The sequence below is a fragment of the Fistularia commersonii genome, chromosome 1, assembly GCF_037954325.1.
Source record: "Fistularia commersonii isolate RoL2024-O1a breed Wild chromosome 1, RoL_Fcom_v1.0, whole genome shotgun sequence".
Lineage (NCBI taxonomy): Eukaryota > Metazoa > Chordata > Actinopteri > Syngnathiformes > Fistulariidae > Fistularia > Fistularia commersonii.
Window position 1 is genome coordinate 16,238,753 of NC_141284.1, and position 13,621 is coordinate 16,252,373.

At 41.9% G+C, this 13,621-nt stretch overlaps 1 protein-coding gene across 4 annotated transcripts in view; it reads left to right on the forward strand.

Moving 5' to 3' along the window:
• klc1a (kinesin light chain 1a) overlaps positions 1–13,621 on the forward strand; it is a 43,438-nt gene that overhangs the window by 2,554 nt on the left and 27,263 nt on the right. For all 4 annotated transcript variants that reach the window (XM_086151281.1, XM_086151299.1, XM_086151274.1 and 1 more), the window contains exons 2-5: positions 5,146–5,413; positions 7,753–7,983; positions 8,544–8,622; positions 13,289–13,517. In XM_086151281.1, coding sequence (XP_086007407.1) covers positions 5,147–5,413; positions 7,753–7,983; positions 8,544–8,622; positions 13,289–13,517 — 806 coding nt within the window. In that variant the 5' untranslated portion in view covers position 5,146. The remainder of the gene's footprint in view (positions 1–5,145; positions 5,414–7,752; positions 7,984–8,543; positions 8,623–13,288; positions 13,518–13,621) is intronic.

A 13,621-nucleotide genomic window follows, 5' to 3' on the forward strand; every position in this document is an offset into this window, starting at 1 on the left:
TTGTTGCTGAGCAGGTTTTCTGAGAAGTGGAGGTCCCGCCCCCGGAGCTGTGTCCTGGAATTCAGATACACAAGATAAAATGGATGTGAAGAGGATGAGTTCTTGTTTCAGTGTTGACTATTAACCTTGCTGCCCTTTCCAAAAACCTGCACGTTTGACCTGCGTCCCTCTATCTCCTTAAAAAAAGAAGTTGTAGGGTTTTGTTTATGAGAGTCGAGGAGGTTTGCCAGGTTCTGTATGAGACGCAGGAGTGCTTGAAGAGGAAATAAACCCTATAGATTCCTCTTTTTATCCTGACCAAGCAACTCTCAACAACGCCTCCAGGAAAGTATGAGTCTCCTCCTCCAAGACATCCCAGCAGCTCTATCACCTGAACTGAGAAAGCCAGAGCAAAGTACTTCAAAGTGCTCCTGCTCCTTGTCAGACCTCCTGCTCTGATGCCTGGAGAACCCCTGATGTCCTCCAGATGCTCTGAATCTTATCTGTTCAGCAGCAACACACCCAGAACTTGTCACTTCCTTTGTTCTGGTGGTGCCGTTGGGTAACTGTTCCCGTAGCTATTACAGTCACGTGACATATTAGTAACAGCAGGTTGGTGAATCAGCCTAATTTTACTGTCTTATTAGTAATCATTTAGTAAGACTTCAGTTTCATATCATATGAAACATTAAAACTACATTCTTTCTTATTTTTATTTCGTATGGTCGGATCATTTCCGGGTTGAGACAACATGGCATGCTGTTGTGTAATCAGGAATCTTGAAGTCATGCTTTGCACACACTTTATGTTCGGACGCTTCCTGGGTTTCCCCCTAACATGCTGTGCTTGGCCATGCCATCAGGGAGCCAGTCTCTCTGTTGGGATGGGGGCTGGTGTTGTGTTAGTTGATTCACTATCACCTCAGATTGATTCAATGTTGATTTATAGACATATTTCCAGTATATGCATACTGATACTTGTAACTGCATTGATATATCAACGGATATTTGACTGATTAAATACATGAGAAATTATGAGTTATTATGAATATTATGAGAAAATGTTAAAGGCCTAACTATGAATAATGAGCCAGTCACTTTTGTTTTTAATTCGTCAGGATCCTCAGTGCTTTTTGACTGACATTGAAATGTGACAGTGGTTCCTCCTCACTGGCCAGGAACAACCTCCGGGTCATCAAAGCAGGGAGGGGGCATTTCTTTGAAGGTCATATGAGCTACATGCCATTTAAAAAGGAGTCTTGTCCTCCTCATATTAAAATTTCATATTCCTCCTTGTTGCATGCACTTCTTGCATGAACTGCGGAAGTTCATACAAACCACTGAATGAGGCACAAGACGGTCGGTTGGATTGCTGTTTGTAACTGCAATGTCATATCGGTCTTGTCTCATTCAGTGATATTTGGAGTGAGATTCAAGTTTTTATTATTTTTTCTATTTCAGCTGCAGCTCAAGCATCTGATTTATCTTAACAGATTCTAAATATGATTTTTGTCTGTAGAAGTGCATTGTGGAGGGGCTCTTGAGTTTTTTTAATATCATCCAGAACAACACAGCAGGATTTGGTGACACAAGATTTTGCAGGAAGTTAAAGTTGCTGCATAGAGACTTTCTCTTGTCTTCTCACGGTCGTGACTATAAGCCCAAAATATCGCAAACTCACGATTTTTTTTTCCTGCTGTTGTCTCCTCACTTCCACCAACAGCCACTCCCCCTAGGCTCCAAGCTCCCACCCCCACCTGCCACCAGGATCACTGCCTCGAACCTGTTTCTATGGAACCCCCAACCCCACCCCCCCAGGGGAAGCTTGCCTCCAACTAGACATTTACATATCAAAAGTGATCTTCATAAATAGTTTCCTTGCTTTTCCCTCACGGCATTTTTTTCTCCAGACACGTTTGATGGCAGATATAAGAGTTTGTGTGATCAGAATCAGAGGATAAAAAGGCTTTTTGCTCTTGCTTCCACTTCCTGTGTTGTGACACTCTCCTCTGGTTGATTTTAGGGGGATTCTACTGGTTAAATTTTGATCTTGTGTTTCTTTGTTGGAGTTTTAAACATAGTGTTACCTTGGCAAGGCAGTGGGTGCAGTCAACTCAGCATACTCGTTCCTTTTTTTTTTTTTCTGGTGATTTCCATCTGTTTCACAACCTGCCCCTCCATTGGTCACAGTCCAACTTCACATTCTCCATGGTTGTGATTGGTATAAAAGTGATCTGGATCAAATTTTCTATTGCAGTGATGTTTGTCACATCATCCATTTGATTTAATAAACAACCTCACAAAATAACCATGTATTTCTAAAAAACAACAACGAATGCACTTTGTCATTTCTCCATTTAATGCTGACTGATGTTAAACCCAGGGTTTTATTTTTTTTGACTGAACAGCAGTAACAAAACCTGATAAGGTAGAATCTGTGTTGGTATATACTTTAACATTTTGACAATATATAATTACAGGATCGGTTGCACGGTTGGGCAGTGGTTCCCTCACACCACGGAGGACCCTGGTTCAATTCCCACAGGGAGCATTTCTGTGTGGAGTTTGCATGTTCTCCATGTGTCTGTGTGGGCTTCCTTCCACAGTCCAAAAACATACAGGAAATTATATTGAAAAAAATTGCCCTGATGTGTGAATGAGAGAGTGAATGGTTGTTGTCTCTACATGTGGCCATGTGATTGACTGGCGTCCAGTCCAGGGTGTACCCTGTCTCTGCTGATTGCAGGAGGGATATGCTGCAGCATCCCCTGCGACCCTAACTGTAGGATAGGCAGTTGGATAGACAGTTACAGGACTTCATACTCATGCAAGTACTTTGAGTACCAGCTGACAGTATTGTAACATCTTCTGTATTTGGAGTGTCGTTTAATAAGTAAATATGTCGTAATTTATTTGGAAAAGATCCCTGAATTGCAGAAAGTACTAACTGTGTATTTTTCAATTTTTTAGACCCTTTAAAGCAGAGATGTTCAAAGAGTATCTTCTCTTTTTTTATAAGGATTGTGTTAAACTTCATCATCTGAGTGTTTCAGCATCATTTGGTGGTAGACTGTGAAGTGATGTGTAAAGCCAGGATCCCATAGCTGTTGTCAATCAAAGCCAAGACCTCACCACACATTCCACATTCAAATGGCTGCTTGGCTGACCAAAAAATGGAGAGCTGGATAGTTGAAGTGATATGTTGAAGTGACTCTTGGGTGTAGGAATAATGGTTGTTATTTAACATCTCAGATGGCTGGTAGTAGAGACTGCTTGAATGAGTAATGAAAACATGCTGCCTGCAGCCTGTCTTGTTTTCTAGAGATGTAATAAGCGGTGTCACCTAAAGAAGGGGATTCTGGCAGGAATTTCAGATCAGCTCCTCATTCATTTCTCCACTAGTTCTGGGCTTAGCTATTTGTATTGCCAAGGTAACCTGAAGCGTGATCCAAAAGCACTTCTCACTCATCCCCATCATAGGCAAGGAAACAGGTACAGAATGTGATGCTGTCATTCCAAGTATTTATTGGTATTCTGTAGTAAATGCTTGGATTGTTTTCAAAGCAAAAGGCATGTTTTTGTCTCTGGCCAGTACCCAATCGACCTGACTGTCATGGTCCAGTTTTTTCCAATTGTTTCTATGATTTTTGTGCAGATGAGGTGGTTTAGAAGTGCTGCTGTGGTCTGCTCACCTGGAGCTGCTGCATCCTGGCTTGTGCTGTGCGCAGGGCTTGCTTCCTGTCCTGCCATCAGTTGATTGGCTGCGGGCCGGTTGCCGAGTCACATGGCGATCAAGGGATATAAGCCTTCCTGCGCCTGTCTCAGCTGCTCAGGGCAACTTCAGCTATTGTTTTCTCCAACTCTGGTAGTCAAATGTTAGCTCTGAGTCAGTCAGGGACAATTCAGCTCTTGAGTCTTCAACTCAGGCTGCTTGCCCCAGAGGTGGAAGCGTCATATCACAACACAATACAAAATACCATATTTGATTAGTCATGCCTGAGAGATAATGTGCTGTGAGGTATTAATCCTGGGGAGGGGCAGCAGGGTTGGTGTTTTGTGTGGTTGTAGTTTGCAGCCTCAGCTTGGTGAGCCAGCACAGATTTATTAGGCAGCTCTGTCATAATCCTCTTAACAGTGAGCGTAATGAATACAAAGTAAAGAAAATCAGGATGGATTTCAGTGCAGCAGCATGTGGAGTTTGTGTTGTCAGTGCCCATGTTAAAAATAACTTCACTGACTCCCTGTGTCTGTGTTAATAAGTGATAACTGCTTCTTACCTGCTGCGGTTCAGAGAAAAAGCTCAGTTCCAGGTCCCGGCTGTGGTATAAGTGCAATGTTGCTTGGGGGTGTAAAGTATAAGTGCTGTCACAGTTTTATCTTTGTGTTGGGCTTTCTGTTTGTGGTGGAGACTGACGAGAGCTGATGCTGTATTTGGGAGAGTAAAAAAATAATAGACCATGACAATTAGTAAGATTGATGACGCCGCAAAAAAACGAACACAGTTCTTATTAAAAACATGGGACGGTTGTTTGCCTGTCCCCTCATGACAAGGTGTTCAACTGCTACCTTCAACTGTGTTTTTAAGGACTTCCTTTCAGTTCATCAGCTTTGGTCAATTATTTGCATTTGATTGTTTGCTTCATACTGATGTTTTTAACCCACAGTTTTTCTTGTTTTATCCGAGTCAGAGAATGCTTTTTTCCCCATGATGTAACTTTATCTTAAGGCAAGGCAGCATATTGATAAATCAAGGTGTCCGATCTCTCTCAGAAAATTTAATTTTAGAATGCAGAGTAAATTTTCAGAAGTTGCCTTTTAAAAATTCTAAAGTTGTGTAATGTCATCTTAAAATGACATTGAGGACCACACACCTCCTGGAAGTAAGAAGGAAATTACCCAAACAACTAAACAAACTTTCCTTATACTGATTAAAAAGGTAGCATTTTGCACAAATAATGATTATGATATGATAAAAATAAGATACAAATTAAAATTAAATTAAAAAAAAAATCCAAAATTACCTCATCATATCAAATTGCCCCTAATTTCCAAGTCAATTGTAAGCTATTACAGAAATAATTACAGTAAGTCACATGACTCAGTGTAGTCTGTCACTCTGAGGCTCCCTGGTCAGATACTCAATATTACCTGTCTCCTCCCCTGGCAGGATGCGTGAGGACATGTCCACCATGGTGTGTGTGAAGGACGAGGAGGACCCTGGGGAGAAGCTGTCCCAGGATGAGATCATCTGCAGGACCAAGGAGGTGATCCAGGGCCTAGAGGCCCTGAAGCAGGAACACCACTCCATCCTAGAGGGCCTTCTGGGGACACTGCGCTGTCTGAAGCAGGATGAAGAGGGTATCCTGGTGGAGGAGAAGTCTCACATGATCCGCAAGTCGCTGGAGATGCTGGAGCTCGGGCTTAGCGAGGCCCAGGTATGTCTGTTTGGGATGTAGCACTGACACTCAGTGCCGTTCAGTTGTGAATCCTTTCACCCCCACTTGGACAGAAGAATCAGAGGTTTTCTTAACCAAGCTGCAAATCTTAATGTCACTGAAATTCAAAGATGTCAAAGAAAATGAGAAATAGCTTTCAAATAAAACTGAGGAAGGTGAAGGGTTCAGTGTTATTGCCCAGCTGCAATCTGTAAAATCTAAAAACAATCCTTTTAGCAAAGATGCAGGTAAAGTGATTGTGCAGGAAGTCAGTCCTGCACAATTGCAAATAAATTCTTTAAAAATCAGATATGATTTTCTAGATTTTTTTTGTCATTCTGTCTCATAGTGGAAGTGTACCTATGATGAAAATTACAGGCCTCTCATCTCTTTAAGTGGGAAAACTTGCACAATTGGTGGCTGACTAAATACTTTTTTGCCCCATTGTACAATAGAACCCAGTCGTGGTCGCTAACTTAGGATTAGACTGTGTTGGTCCCGCATCTGTGAGGACTTGCTATCTAATGTCTGACTGTTAAACGTTTCTATGATGTTTCCAGACAGCTCATCTTCCATTAATGACAGTTCTGTAGGAACAGTTCTTTCCATATCATATTAAATGTGCAATAACTCCAGCGACCTGGACAAAGCCTGATCTGTAGTGCTGAGCTTCTTGTCCTGAAGCCCTGAGATATATAGATGGCTCTGAACAACAGAACCCATTAATCTCCACACCCACAGTACCCTCCGGCCCTTGAATATTTATAGACTGATCATTTGATGGGTGAAGTAAAACTGCAGCAGAGGCAGAGGTTACTGGGGCTGTTGGGCCTTGGTGCTGTTTGGACAGATGATACCTCCTCTTGTCAGGCAGAAATTTAAACCCAGTGGTGATACCAGAAGAACTGTGGCATAGAAAAGCTGACACAGAGGCATTGTTAATATATGCAGAAGGACACAGCTAAAGAAGGCAGATATTTATCTAGACATAAAGGTTTTGTCAATGCAGCTTATAGTTTAGCACCGTGTGGTCTGGGTGGAACATTTGGACACCGTAAAAGTTCTTCCTCGTCCAGGTCCTCGCTGATAAATCCTGTCATATCATCGGGACTCTGTAAATGTTCATAAAGAGTCTTCTAATGCTGGACTAAAGATTTTGAAAAGACTTGTGTAAAACTACCAACTAACATCAGTTCTCATCTTAAGACTTGTGTCTAGAGTCTTAAGTCTCAGTGTAGTCTTACTTCGCTGAGACAAGGCTGAGACTGAGATTACATAAATACTGTGGGTCTCACATCTGAAGACTTTGAAAAGACTTGAGGAAACAACTAAACTAGATTCTTTCAGCAATGTTTTGCCACCATGCATTGTTTTCACCAGGTATTTGCAGAGCCTCTGCTATTTCAGTCTAATAATCAGAGAAACTTTATTTGTCCCTCAGGGGCAATTGGAGGCCATAGGGATAGCATAGCAACTTAGAGCACATGAACATCTATAAATACATAAAATAAAAATAAATATGTAAAATAAAGGTAAAATAAAAATGAGATAAAACTGAAGTGAAGTAACTCCAACTTCAATAAGGTTCTGCTCCAAGCTCCACCATCTGTCCCTCTTTCTGGATGCTTCATACTGATTGGGATGTCCTTTGACGTTCCCGTTCATCCTTACTGCAAACAAATACCGTTTCTGCCGACAATACAGCTCCGGGGATTGTTTGTCGACTAAGTTCCTTTTTTCTGGTTTTCTTGGGGCTCATCTATTTGTTGTTGATTTAATCTTGATTCAGTCTTTGGTGATGTTTCACTAAGAGTTGTGAAAATATCAAACATGATTGATATTGTCATAAGCCTTAACACTAGAAAAAGACTGAGCCATGACTGCACTAAAACTTAAGATTACCAGCTTGTACTTATGACCCAGATTATGGGAGTGCTCTGTGACTCTTAGATTTCCTTCCGACTTCCAGCTTTAAGTCTGCATCTGAAAAATCGTAAGGTGTAAGGAGATGTTTGTCAGGTGACGCCACCCAATCCTCAAGGTGTGAAGTGATCCTTTGGCACTAAGTCATGGGCAGAGCCAGAAGTCGCGAGTCACATGAGCCACCCCCGCCCCCCCCAAACACACACACACATACACACATGCAGTCAGTCAGTAAGAACTGAGGAAACATCTGGATGACATGAGCAGAGTTTTGAGGGAGATATTCCATGGCAACAATAGTCACTTAGGAGAGAAGAGTGAATCTGACAGCGGTCAGACTCTCTTGTTTTACAGGCAGGTCTGTTTCCCAAAGGTCAGACCGGGTTAACCCAGGAGGTGTTGTGTGCCCCTCCCAGGTGATGATGGCGCTTTCCAGCCACCTGGGTTCCGTGGAATCAGAGAAGCAAAAGCTACGGGCTCAGGTCCGCCGGCTCTGTCAGGAAAACCAGTGGCTGCGGGACGAGCTGGCTGGCACGCAGCAGAAGCTGCAGAAGAGTGAGCAAAATGTAGCCCAGCTGGAGGAGGAAAAGAAGCACCTGGAGTTCATGAACCAGCTGAAGAAGTACGATGAGGACCTGTCCCCCTCGGTGAGTCCCATTCTTTCACCGGCTGTACACAAGCTCAGCAAGGTCACTGAATGGTACCTCTACAGATTCTTCCATCAAACATCTCAGCCTTCCATATTCACTTGAAATCATCAGTCATATTTGCTAATTTTTATTATTCATGTTGATATTATTTTAATAATGGAAATTTATAGATATTCTTCTTTTTTTGTGTTATTGATATTGTCAATAAATAATTCAATATAGATAAGTAATTCATTTCAGAAATTCTGCTTTTTACTTGAATAGTTTTACGTGAATTCTCTTTTTCCGCTCTGGTGTTATGCTTTGTGTTCCCTCCTGCTGCTGCTCTTGGGAAAGCCCTCCTTATTTCCTGCCTCTCGACAAGTTTCATCCAGCTCTTTATCAGCAGCAGACAATTCTGCCGTATTTCTCTTAAGAATCTGAAGTATTTAAGCTTTTAAAAATCTCCCTGGCAGGACTGCTGTATCGGCACACTCTGTGTCCAGGACTTTTCTCCAGGATTTTAAAACTTGACATTCATCTTCTTCTGTCTGTCTTTCCTGGCCCGCTTCTCTCAGGAGGAGAAGGACTCAGACTCCAGCAAAGAGACTCTTGATGATCTTTTCCCAGATGACCAGGATGACCAGGCCCCAGGCAGTAAGTTTTCCCCCCTCCTTCTCTCCCCCATGAGCTGTTCTGCAGTCCTAGTATTCAGTCCGTAGATTTTTCAGATCCACCTGAAGCTGGTGCGTGACCCTGATCAGGCTTTCATATGTTTCATAACACCGTTTGCCTGCCAGAGCTTGAAGTTAGCATCAGATGCTGAGCAAGAACCTGCCTGAAACAAATAATGTTTAAAAAAAAGATATCATGTTGGGAATTTCATTACAAAATATAACAAGAGTTAGGAAACAAGTGTTTCTACTTTTGTTTTAGCTCTGTTTGCGTTTAGTATTCAGTGTCTGCAAGAAGCGCTGAGCCTTCAGCTGTAACCATGGTTACATGCAATTTAAAAAGTCAATCTTGCAGAATGATACCTCTGTAAAGGGAAATACCTTTCTTTTTGACCTGGTGACCAGTGTTTATTATGCCAGACTTCAGTGAGTGAGTGATCAAGTATATACTGATACTGGACAGTAACACCTCAGGACTACTGTGAATTTAGACCTCCAATTCTCAGCCTACCTGTTCCTTCCATGCTAATGCTTAGATTCTCGGTGTTTTTTGCCCGTTGGCTTCTTCCAAAACCAAACCAAACAAAACTGATCTTTTACCGAGTATATCTACTCATGTTTAGAAATGTCCTAGTTTTTTTCCATGTGAGAGAGGACAAGGTTTGTATCAGTTAAGATGAGATGTCTCGTCCACTTTGGCCATCACCATGAAAGGGGTCAACCTCTGCCATCCTTTAAAATAATGTTTTTTGGGAACTGAACTCACTCTAATCAACTGGCATGAGAGCGTCATGAGAGGTTGCTGCCCGGATGGCTATATTTTTGGTTAATCGGCCTGCTTGTTCTTTTTTTAAGTCTTTATTAAAACGTGACTATCGACTTTTGAAGGGAGTCCTCCCAGCCTTGTAAATCTGCTCTGTCTTTTTGCTGGGTATTTCAGTAGGGCAGATAAACTGCTTGTTGTGAAGGCCCATTAGTCGGGCCTAGAGGGAGGCCAAACAAAGGAGGAATTTTTCTCAGCGCATTGGTTCTGTTCAAGGTTCCTACAACGGCTGCAAATGTTTGGTGAAGAGGCCACGTTACTCTGGCTTCACCACTGACACACCAGCAAACAGGATGGAGATGGATGGAGATGGAAACATGGATGCTCTGCTTGGAACATTGCCTCCATGTTTGGGTTTTTATTTCTGAAAAGCATTTTTTTTTCAAGCCATAGGAAATTACATGTTTGAGACAAACCCTTACAACAACTAAAACCATGACATTTCACTAAATCCCATCCATACCTTGAAGGACAACCTACCCACTTCTAAAATCACAAAAAAATACCAACAGTTTTCCTCCAGCCTTTCATCCAGCATAATTTTCTAGATGTTTCCAATGGGAGACTACGTGTTTTGTCATTTTGCCTAAAAGGAAATAGATCCTTGTGAAACGGTAAACCAAAAATCTCTTTGGTGTGTGTGGGTGTGGTCTATGGAAACAAACATTGCTGTCTAGTACTTTTTTTATGTATTTACAAAAAGGCCATTCAAATCTGTTGTATCTGAGAGAAAAGAAGGAAACAGGACCTTGAAGTATATTTCAGCACGTCATAAGATGAAGTTGATGCATCCGTTTTTTTTTTCAACTTATGGTTGAAGTGTTCTTCTGACCGTAGTCTCTGCACATTATTATTGAATTTATTTTTGTCTGTTTTCTAGGCTTAAGACTAAGGCCTTTCCTTTGAAGATCCATCTGAGGTATTAGGTGGAACATTAGTGAGGGATCTCTTCTTCTTCATTTAAGAAGTCCTCTCTCGTCCCTGAGATTTCGTTATCTGAAATGGGCTGTGGAACACGTGACAGCCTAGATGTATCAAAGCACTGGTTCAAAATAGATGAGACTGTTGTGCGAAAGCTGCGATTCCATATTCTTCTAGAACCAAGATGCACCCCAGCTATTTGCTTGTAGAAGCCTGGCAGCTGATCATGACTGCGGCTAAATGGATCAGATAAGACTTGAAATTACCAGTGAGAAAGAATTCAGGTGGGAGGAGTTTCAGCCCTGATGACTAAGCAGAAAATCATTATAAATAAAGATCCAGGATTTACAGCTAAAACTCAAGTTTATGACCGAATAGATATGCCGTCAAAGAGTTGAAACCCTGGGCTCAGTTGGTAACAGACAGCATCATGGCGAATGTTCATTCAGTCTTAATGGCTGTTCAAAACAGCTCTTGTACTTACACTGCATTTACCATTCAGAGGCAGGAGGTTCTTAACCCCTCATTAATTTCCTTTCCTCTTCCTCTGGTTCAATCCTCTGGTCCCCCAACCATCATCTTCGGGTTTGGGTCCTGCATGTTTCAGACTGACAGCAGGTTATATGTGGGATTAAAGATATCCCAATGATGCATTATAATCTAAGTATAGCAGTAAAGTGCCTTCATCTTGCCATTTCAGCATTTTCCCCCAGCAGCAACTAGAGTGGCTTGCATGAAAGACTTACAACCGGGTAGCGAAATGGGTTCGTAAAATGTTTGTAGCCAAATGAAAATTAAGGAACTTGGAGTCATAATGCATCAGTCAGTAAATGAGCTGTGGAGTGTCTGACATTAAGGAGTATGAAAACAAAGTGGGGCACAGGGTATTCCAGTTATTATACACCCACACCTCTTAACACCCTAGCTCAGTTTCTCTCAAATAGTGGGGCAATGCCAGTGGGGGCACGTTTGACCCTGGGGGACATGCTTTTTTTTGCTGTATTAGAATAAAGTGTAATTGTACATCCACTACAGTAGTTGGCAGTGGTGCTCTCATTGTCAGTGTGCGCTGGGAGTATTAGCTCTATGGTGTAGGGTTTTTTTTTTTTGCACTGGGCAGGCGAAATGAAGTGCAGTATACAAACCCTCAAGCGATAATATGTAATTTTTTTTAACAGGGATGAAAGGGAAGGGGGAGTGAGACGAAGATAATGAGACAAAAGATAGTCACCCGAAAGCTAAGACGAGGAAATATGACGAAGCGTATGCAGCGCTTGGCTTTTCTGTGACTACAGTGGGAGACAAGGAAAGACCTAAAAACAATGTTGTTAAAGTTATTCTTTGTTTTAAGTTGAACTCTATTTCTTTCTTATTTGTTTTCTTTAATTTTAATAAGGATATAATTTTATGCAGAGGTGTACGTATAACAATTTTATAGACAAATTATATTATTTATAGTCACGGCGGAGAGTTGGGGGGCTGCAAATTATTTTCTTCTTGCTAGGGGGGGCGTAACAGTAAATAATTGAGAAGCACTGCACTAGCTGTTGGTACACAGCCACAGACACGCACACACCCTCACATTCCTGTTTACATCAGCCATCTGGAATCCTGTCTTTCAGCTCTGGTTTACCTGGTGAATAAAATATCTAAGGACAAAACCACTTCCTAGTCATGGCGGGGGTCTCATCAAATTTTTTTTTAAGTCAAAGCACTCACGGATGAGATTGTTGATCATTCAAAATTATTGGTCAGTGTGACTTTTATTACCTGGGGTCACCTGTCTTGGAGGTTTAGGAGGTTTGGAATGTCAATTTCAGAGTAACAGGAGGTTTTTATTTCTTTTGTTCCTGCAATCACATGTGAGTGGTGCTTCCTGGGAGTGGTGTCCCCATCATCTCTTTAATGGCCTCAGACAACATTCTAACAGTGTAACAACATTTCAGGGACTTGGGGGAGACAACGGCACCTGTCTTTGATTGTCTGTAATTTAGCCCGTAGGCAGGATGATGAGATTAGCATCCAGGGATTAGCCAAGTCTTTCGAGGGGGCAGGGGGGGAGTAAAAGGCTGTCAGCAGGAGGAAGACCATGGTGATGACTGCTCTAAGAACCTGATTTTTATTTTTTATTTTTTGCATCGTTTCCTGTGCCAGTATTTTGTTCATACATTTGGATGCAGACAGACAGCATGGCAATCATTCCAGTCATGTCTCACTAACCATCCTTAACCTGCCACACACTATTGGATGTCCTTTTGGTTGGCCAGAAGCTCTGTGTGTGTGTATGCGTGTTCTAAAAGGAAAGATAGCATTTGTGGGATGTCAGGCTAAGAACTCCATGCAGAACAGGTCACCAATATCTTTATTTGAAAAGTCTCTGAGGATGTTGTTTTACAATATAATAGCCCCTTATAATAGCCACATTGCCTTTTGTGATGCTGAACATTATCAGGACAGGACAGGTCATTGAATACAAGACTTTATAATAGTCCAGACCTGGGCATTTTGCGGCCCATGGGCCACATCCAGTCTGTTTTGCTTTTTTATCCGGCCTGCCTATTAATATTGATATATATTAATATTGACTATTTTCGTTGAATATTTTAACAAGTATTTTCAATCAATATTGAATTTAGAAACTCCTTATTTTTTTCCTTTCGTTCAATTATATATGGATGATTACATGCAAAATAATGTCAGTATATTTATATGATCATGAAGCAGAGTGTTTCTGTCCCACTCTGCTGTTTCATCTAAAAGCCAATACCTGTCAGTCTGATTACTTTGGGAGGTATTTATTTTCATCTTCAGCTCTGGTTGGTTGTTCATTGTTTCACTGCAGTAAGGACCTGAGTCTGTCCCTTTCTGTAAACCAGTCTCCTTTCTTTCTCATTTGCCAATACAGTCCAGCCGGCCCACGGCAGTGCTGCGGCCGCTGCTGCTCAGCAAGGTGGCTATGAGATTCCAGCCCGCCTGAGGACACTCCACAACCTGGTTATCCAGTACGCCTCCCAGGGCAGGTATGAGGTGGCAGTGCCACTCTGCAAGCAGGCGCTGGAGGACCTGGAGAAGACATCGGGTCATGACCACCCGGACGTGGCCACTATGCTGAACATCCTGGCCCTTGTCTATAGGTAGGCTCCTTAACCCCCCATCACACGTTCATGTAATAGCAACACAGGTACGATATAAACAGTGCCCTTATAAAGATGCATTTAATTGACTATTTTAAATCTCA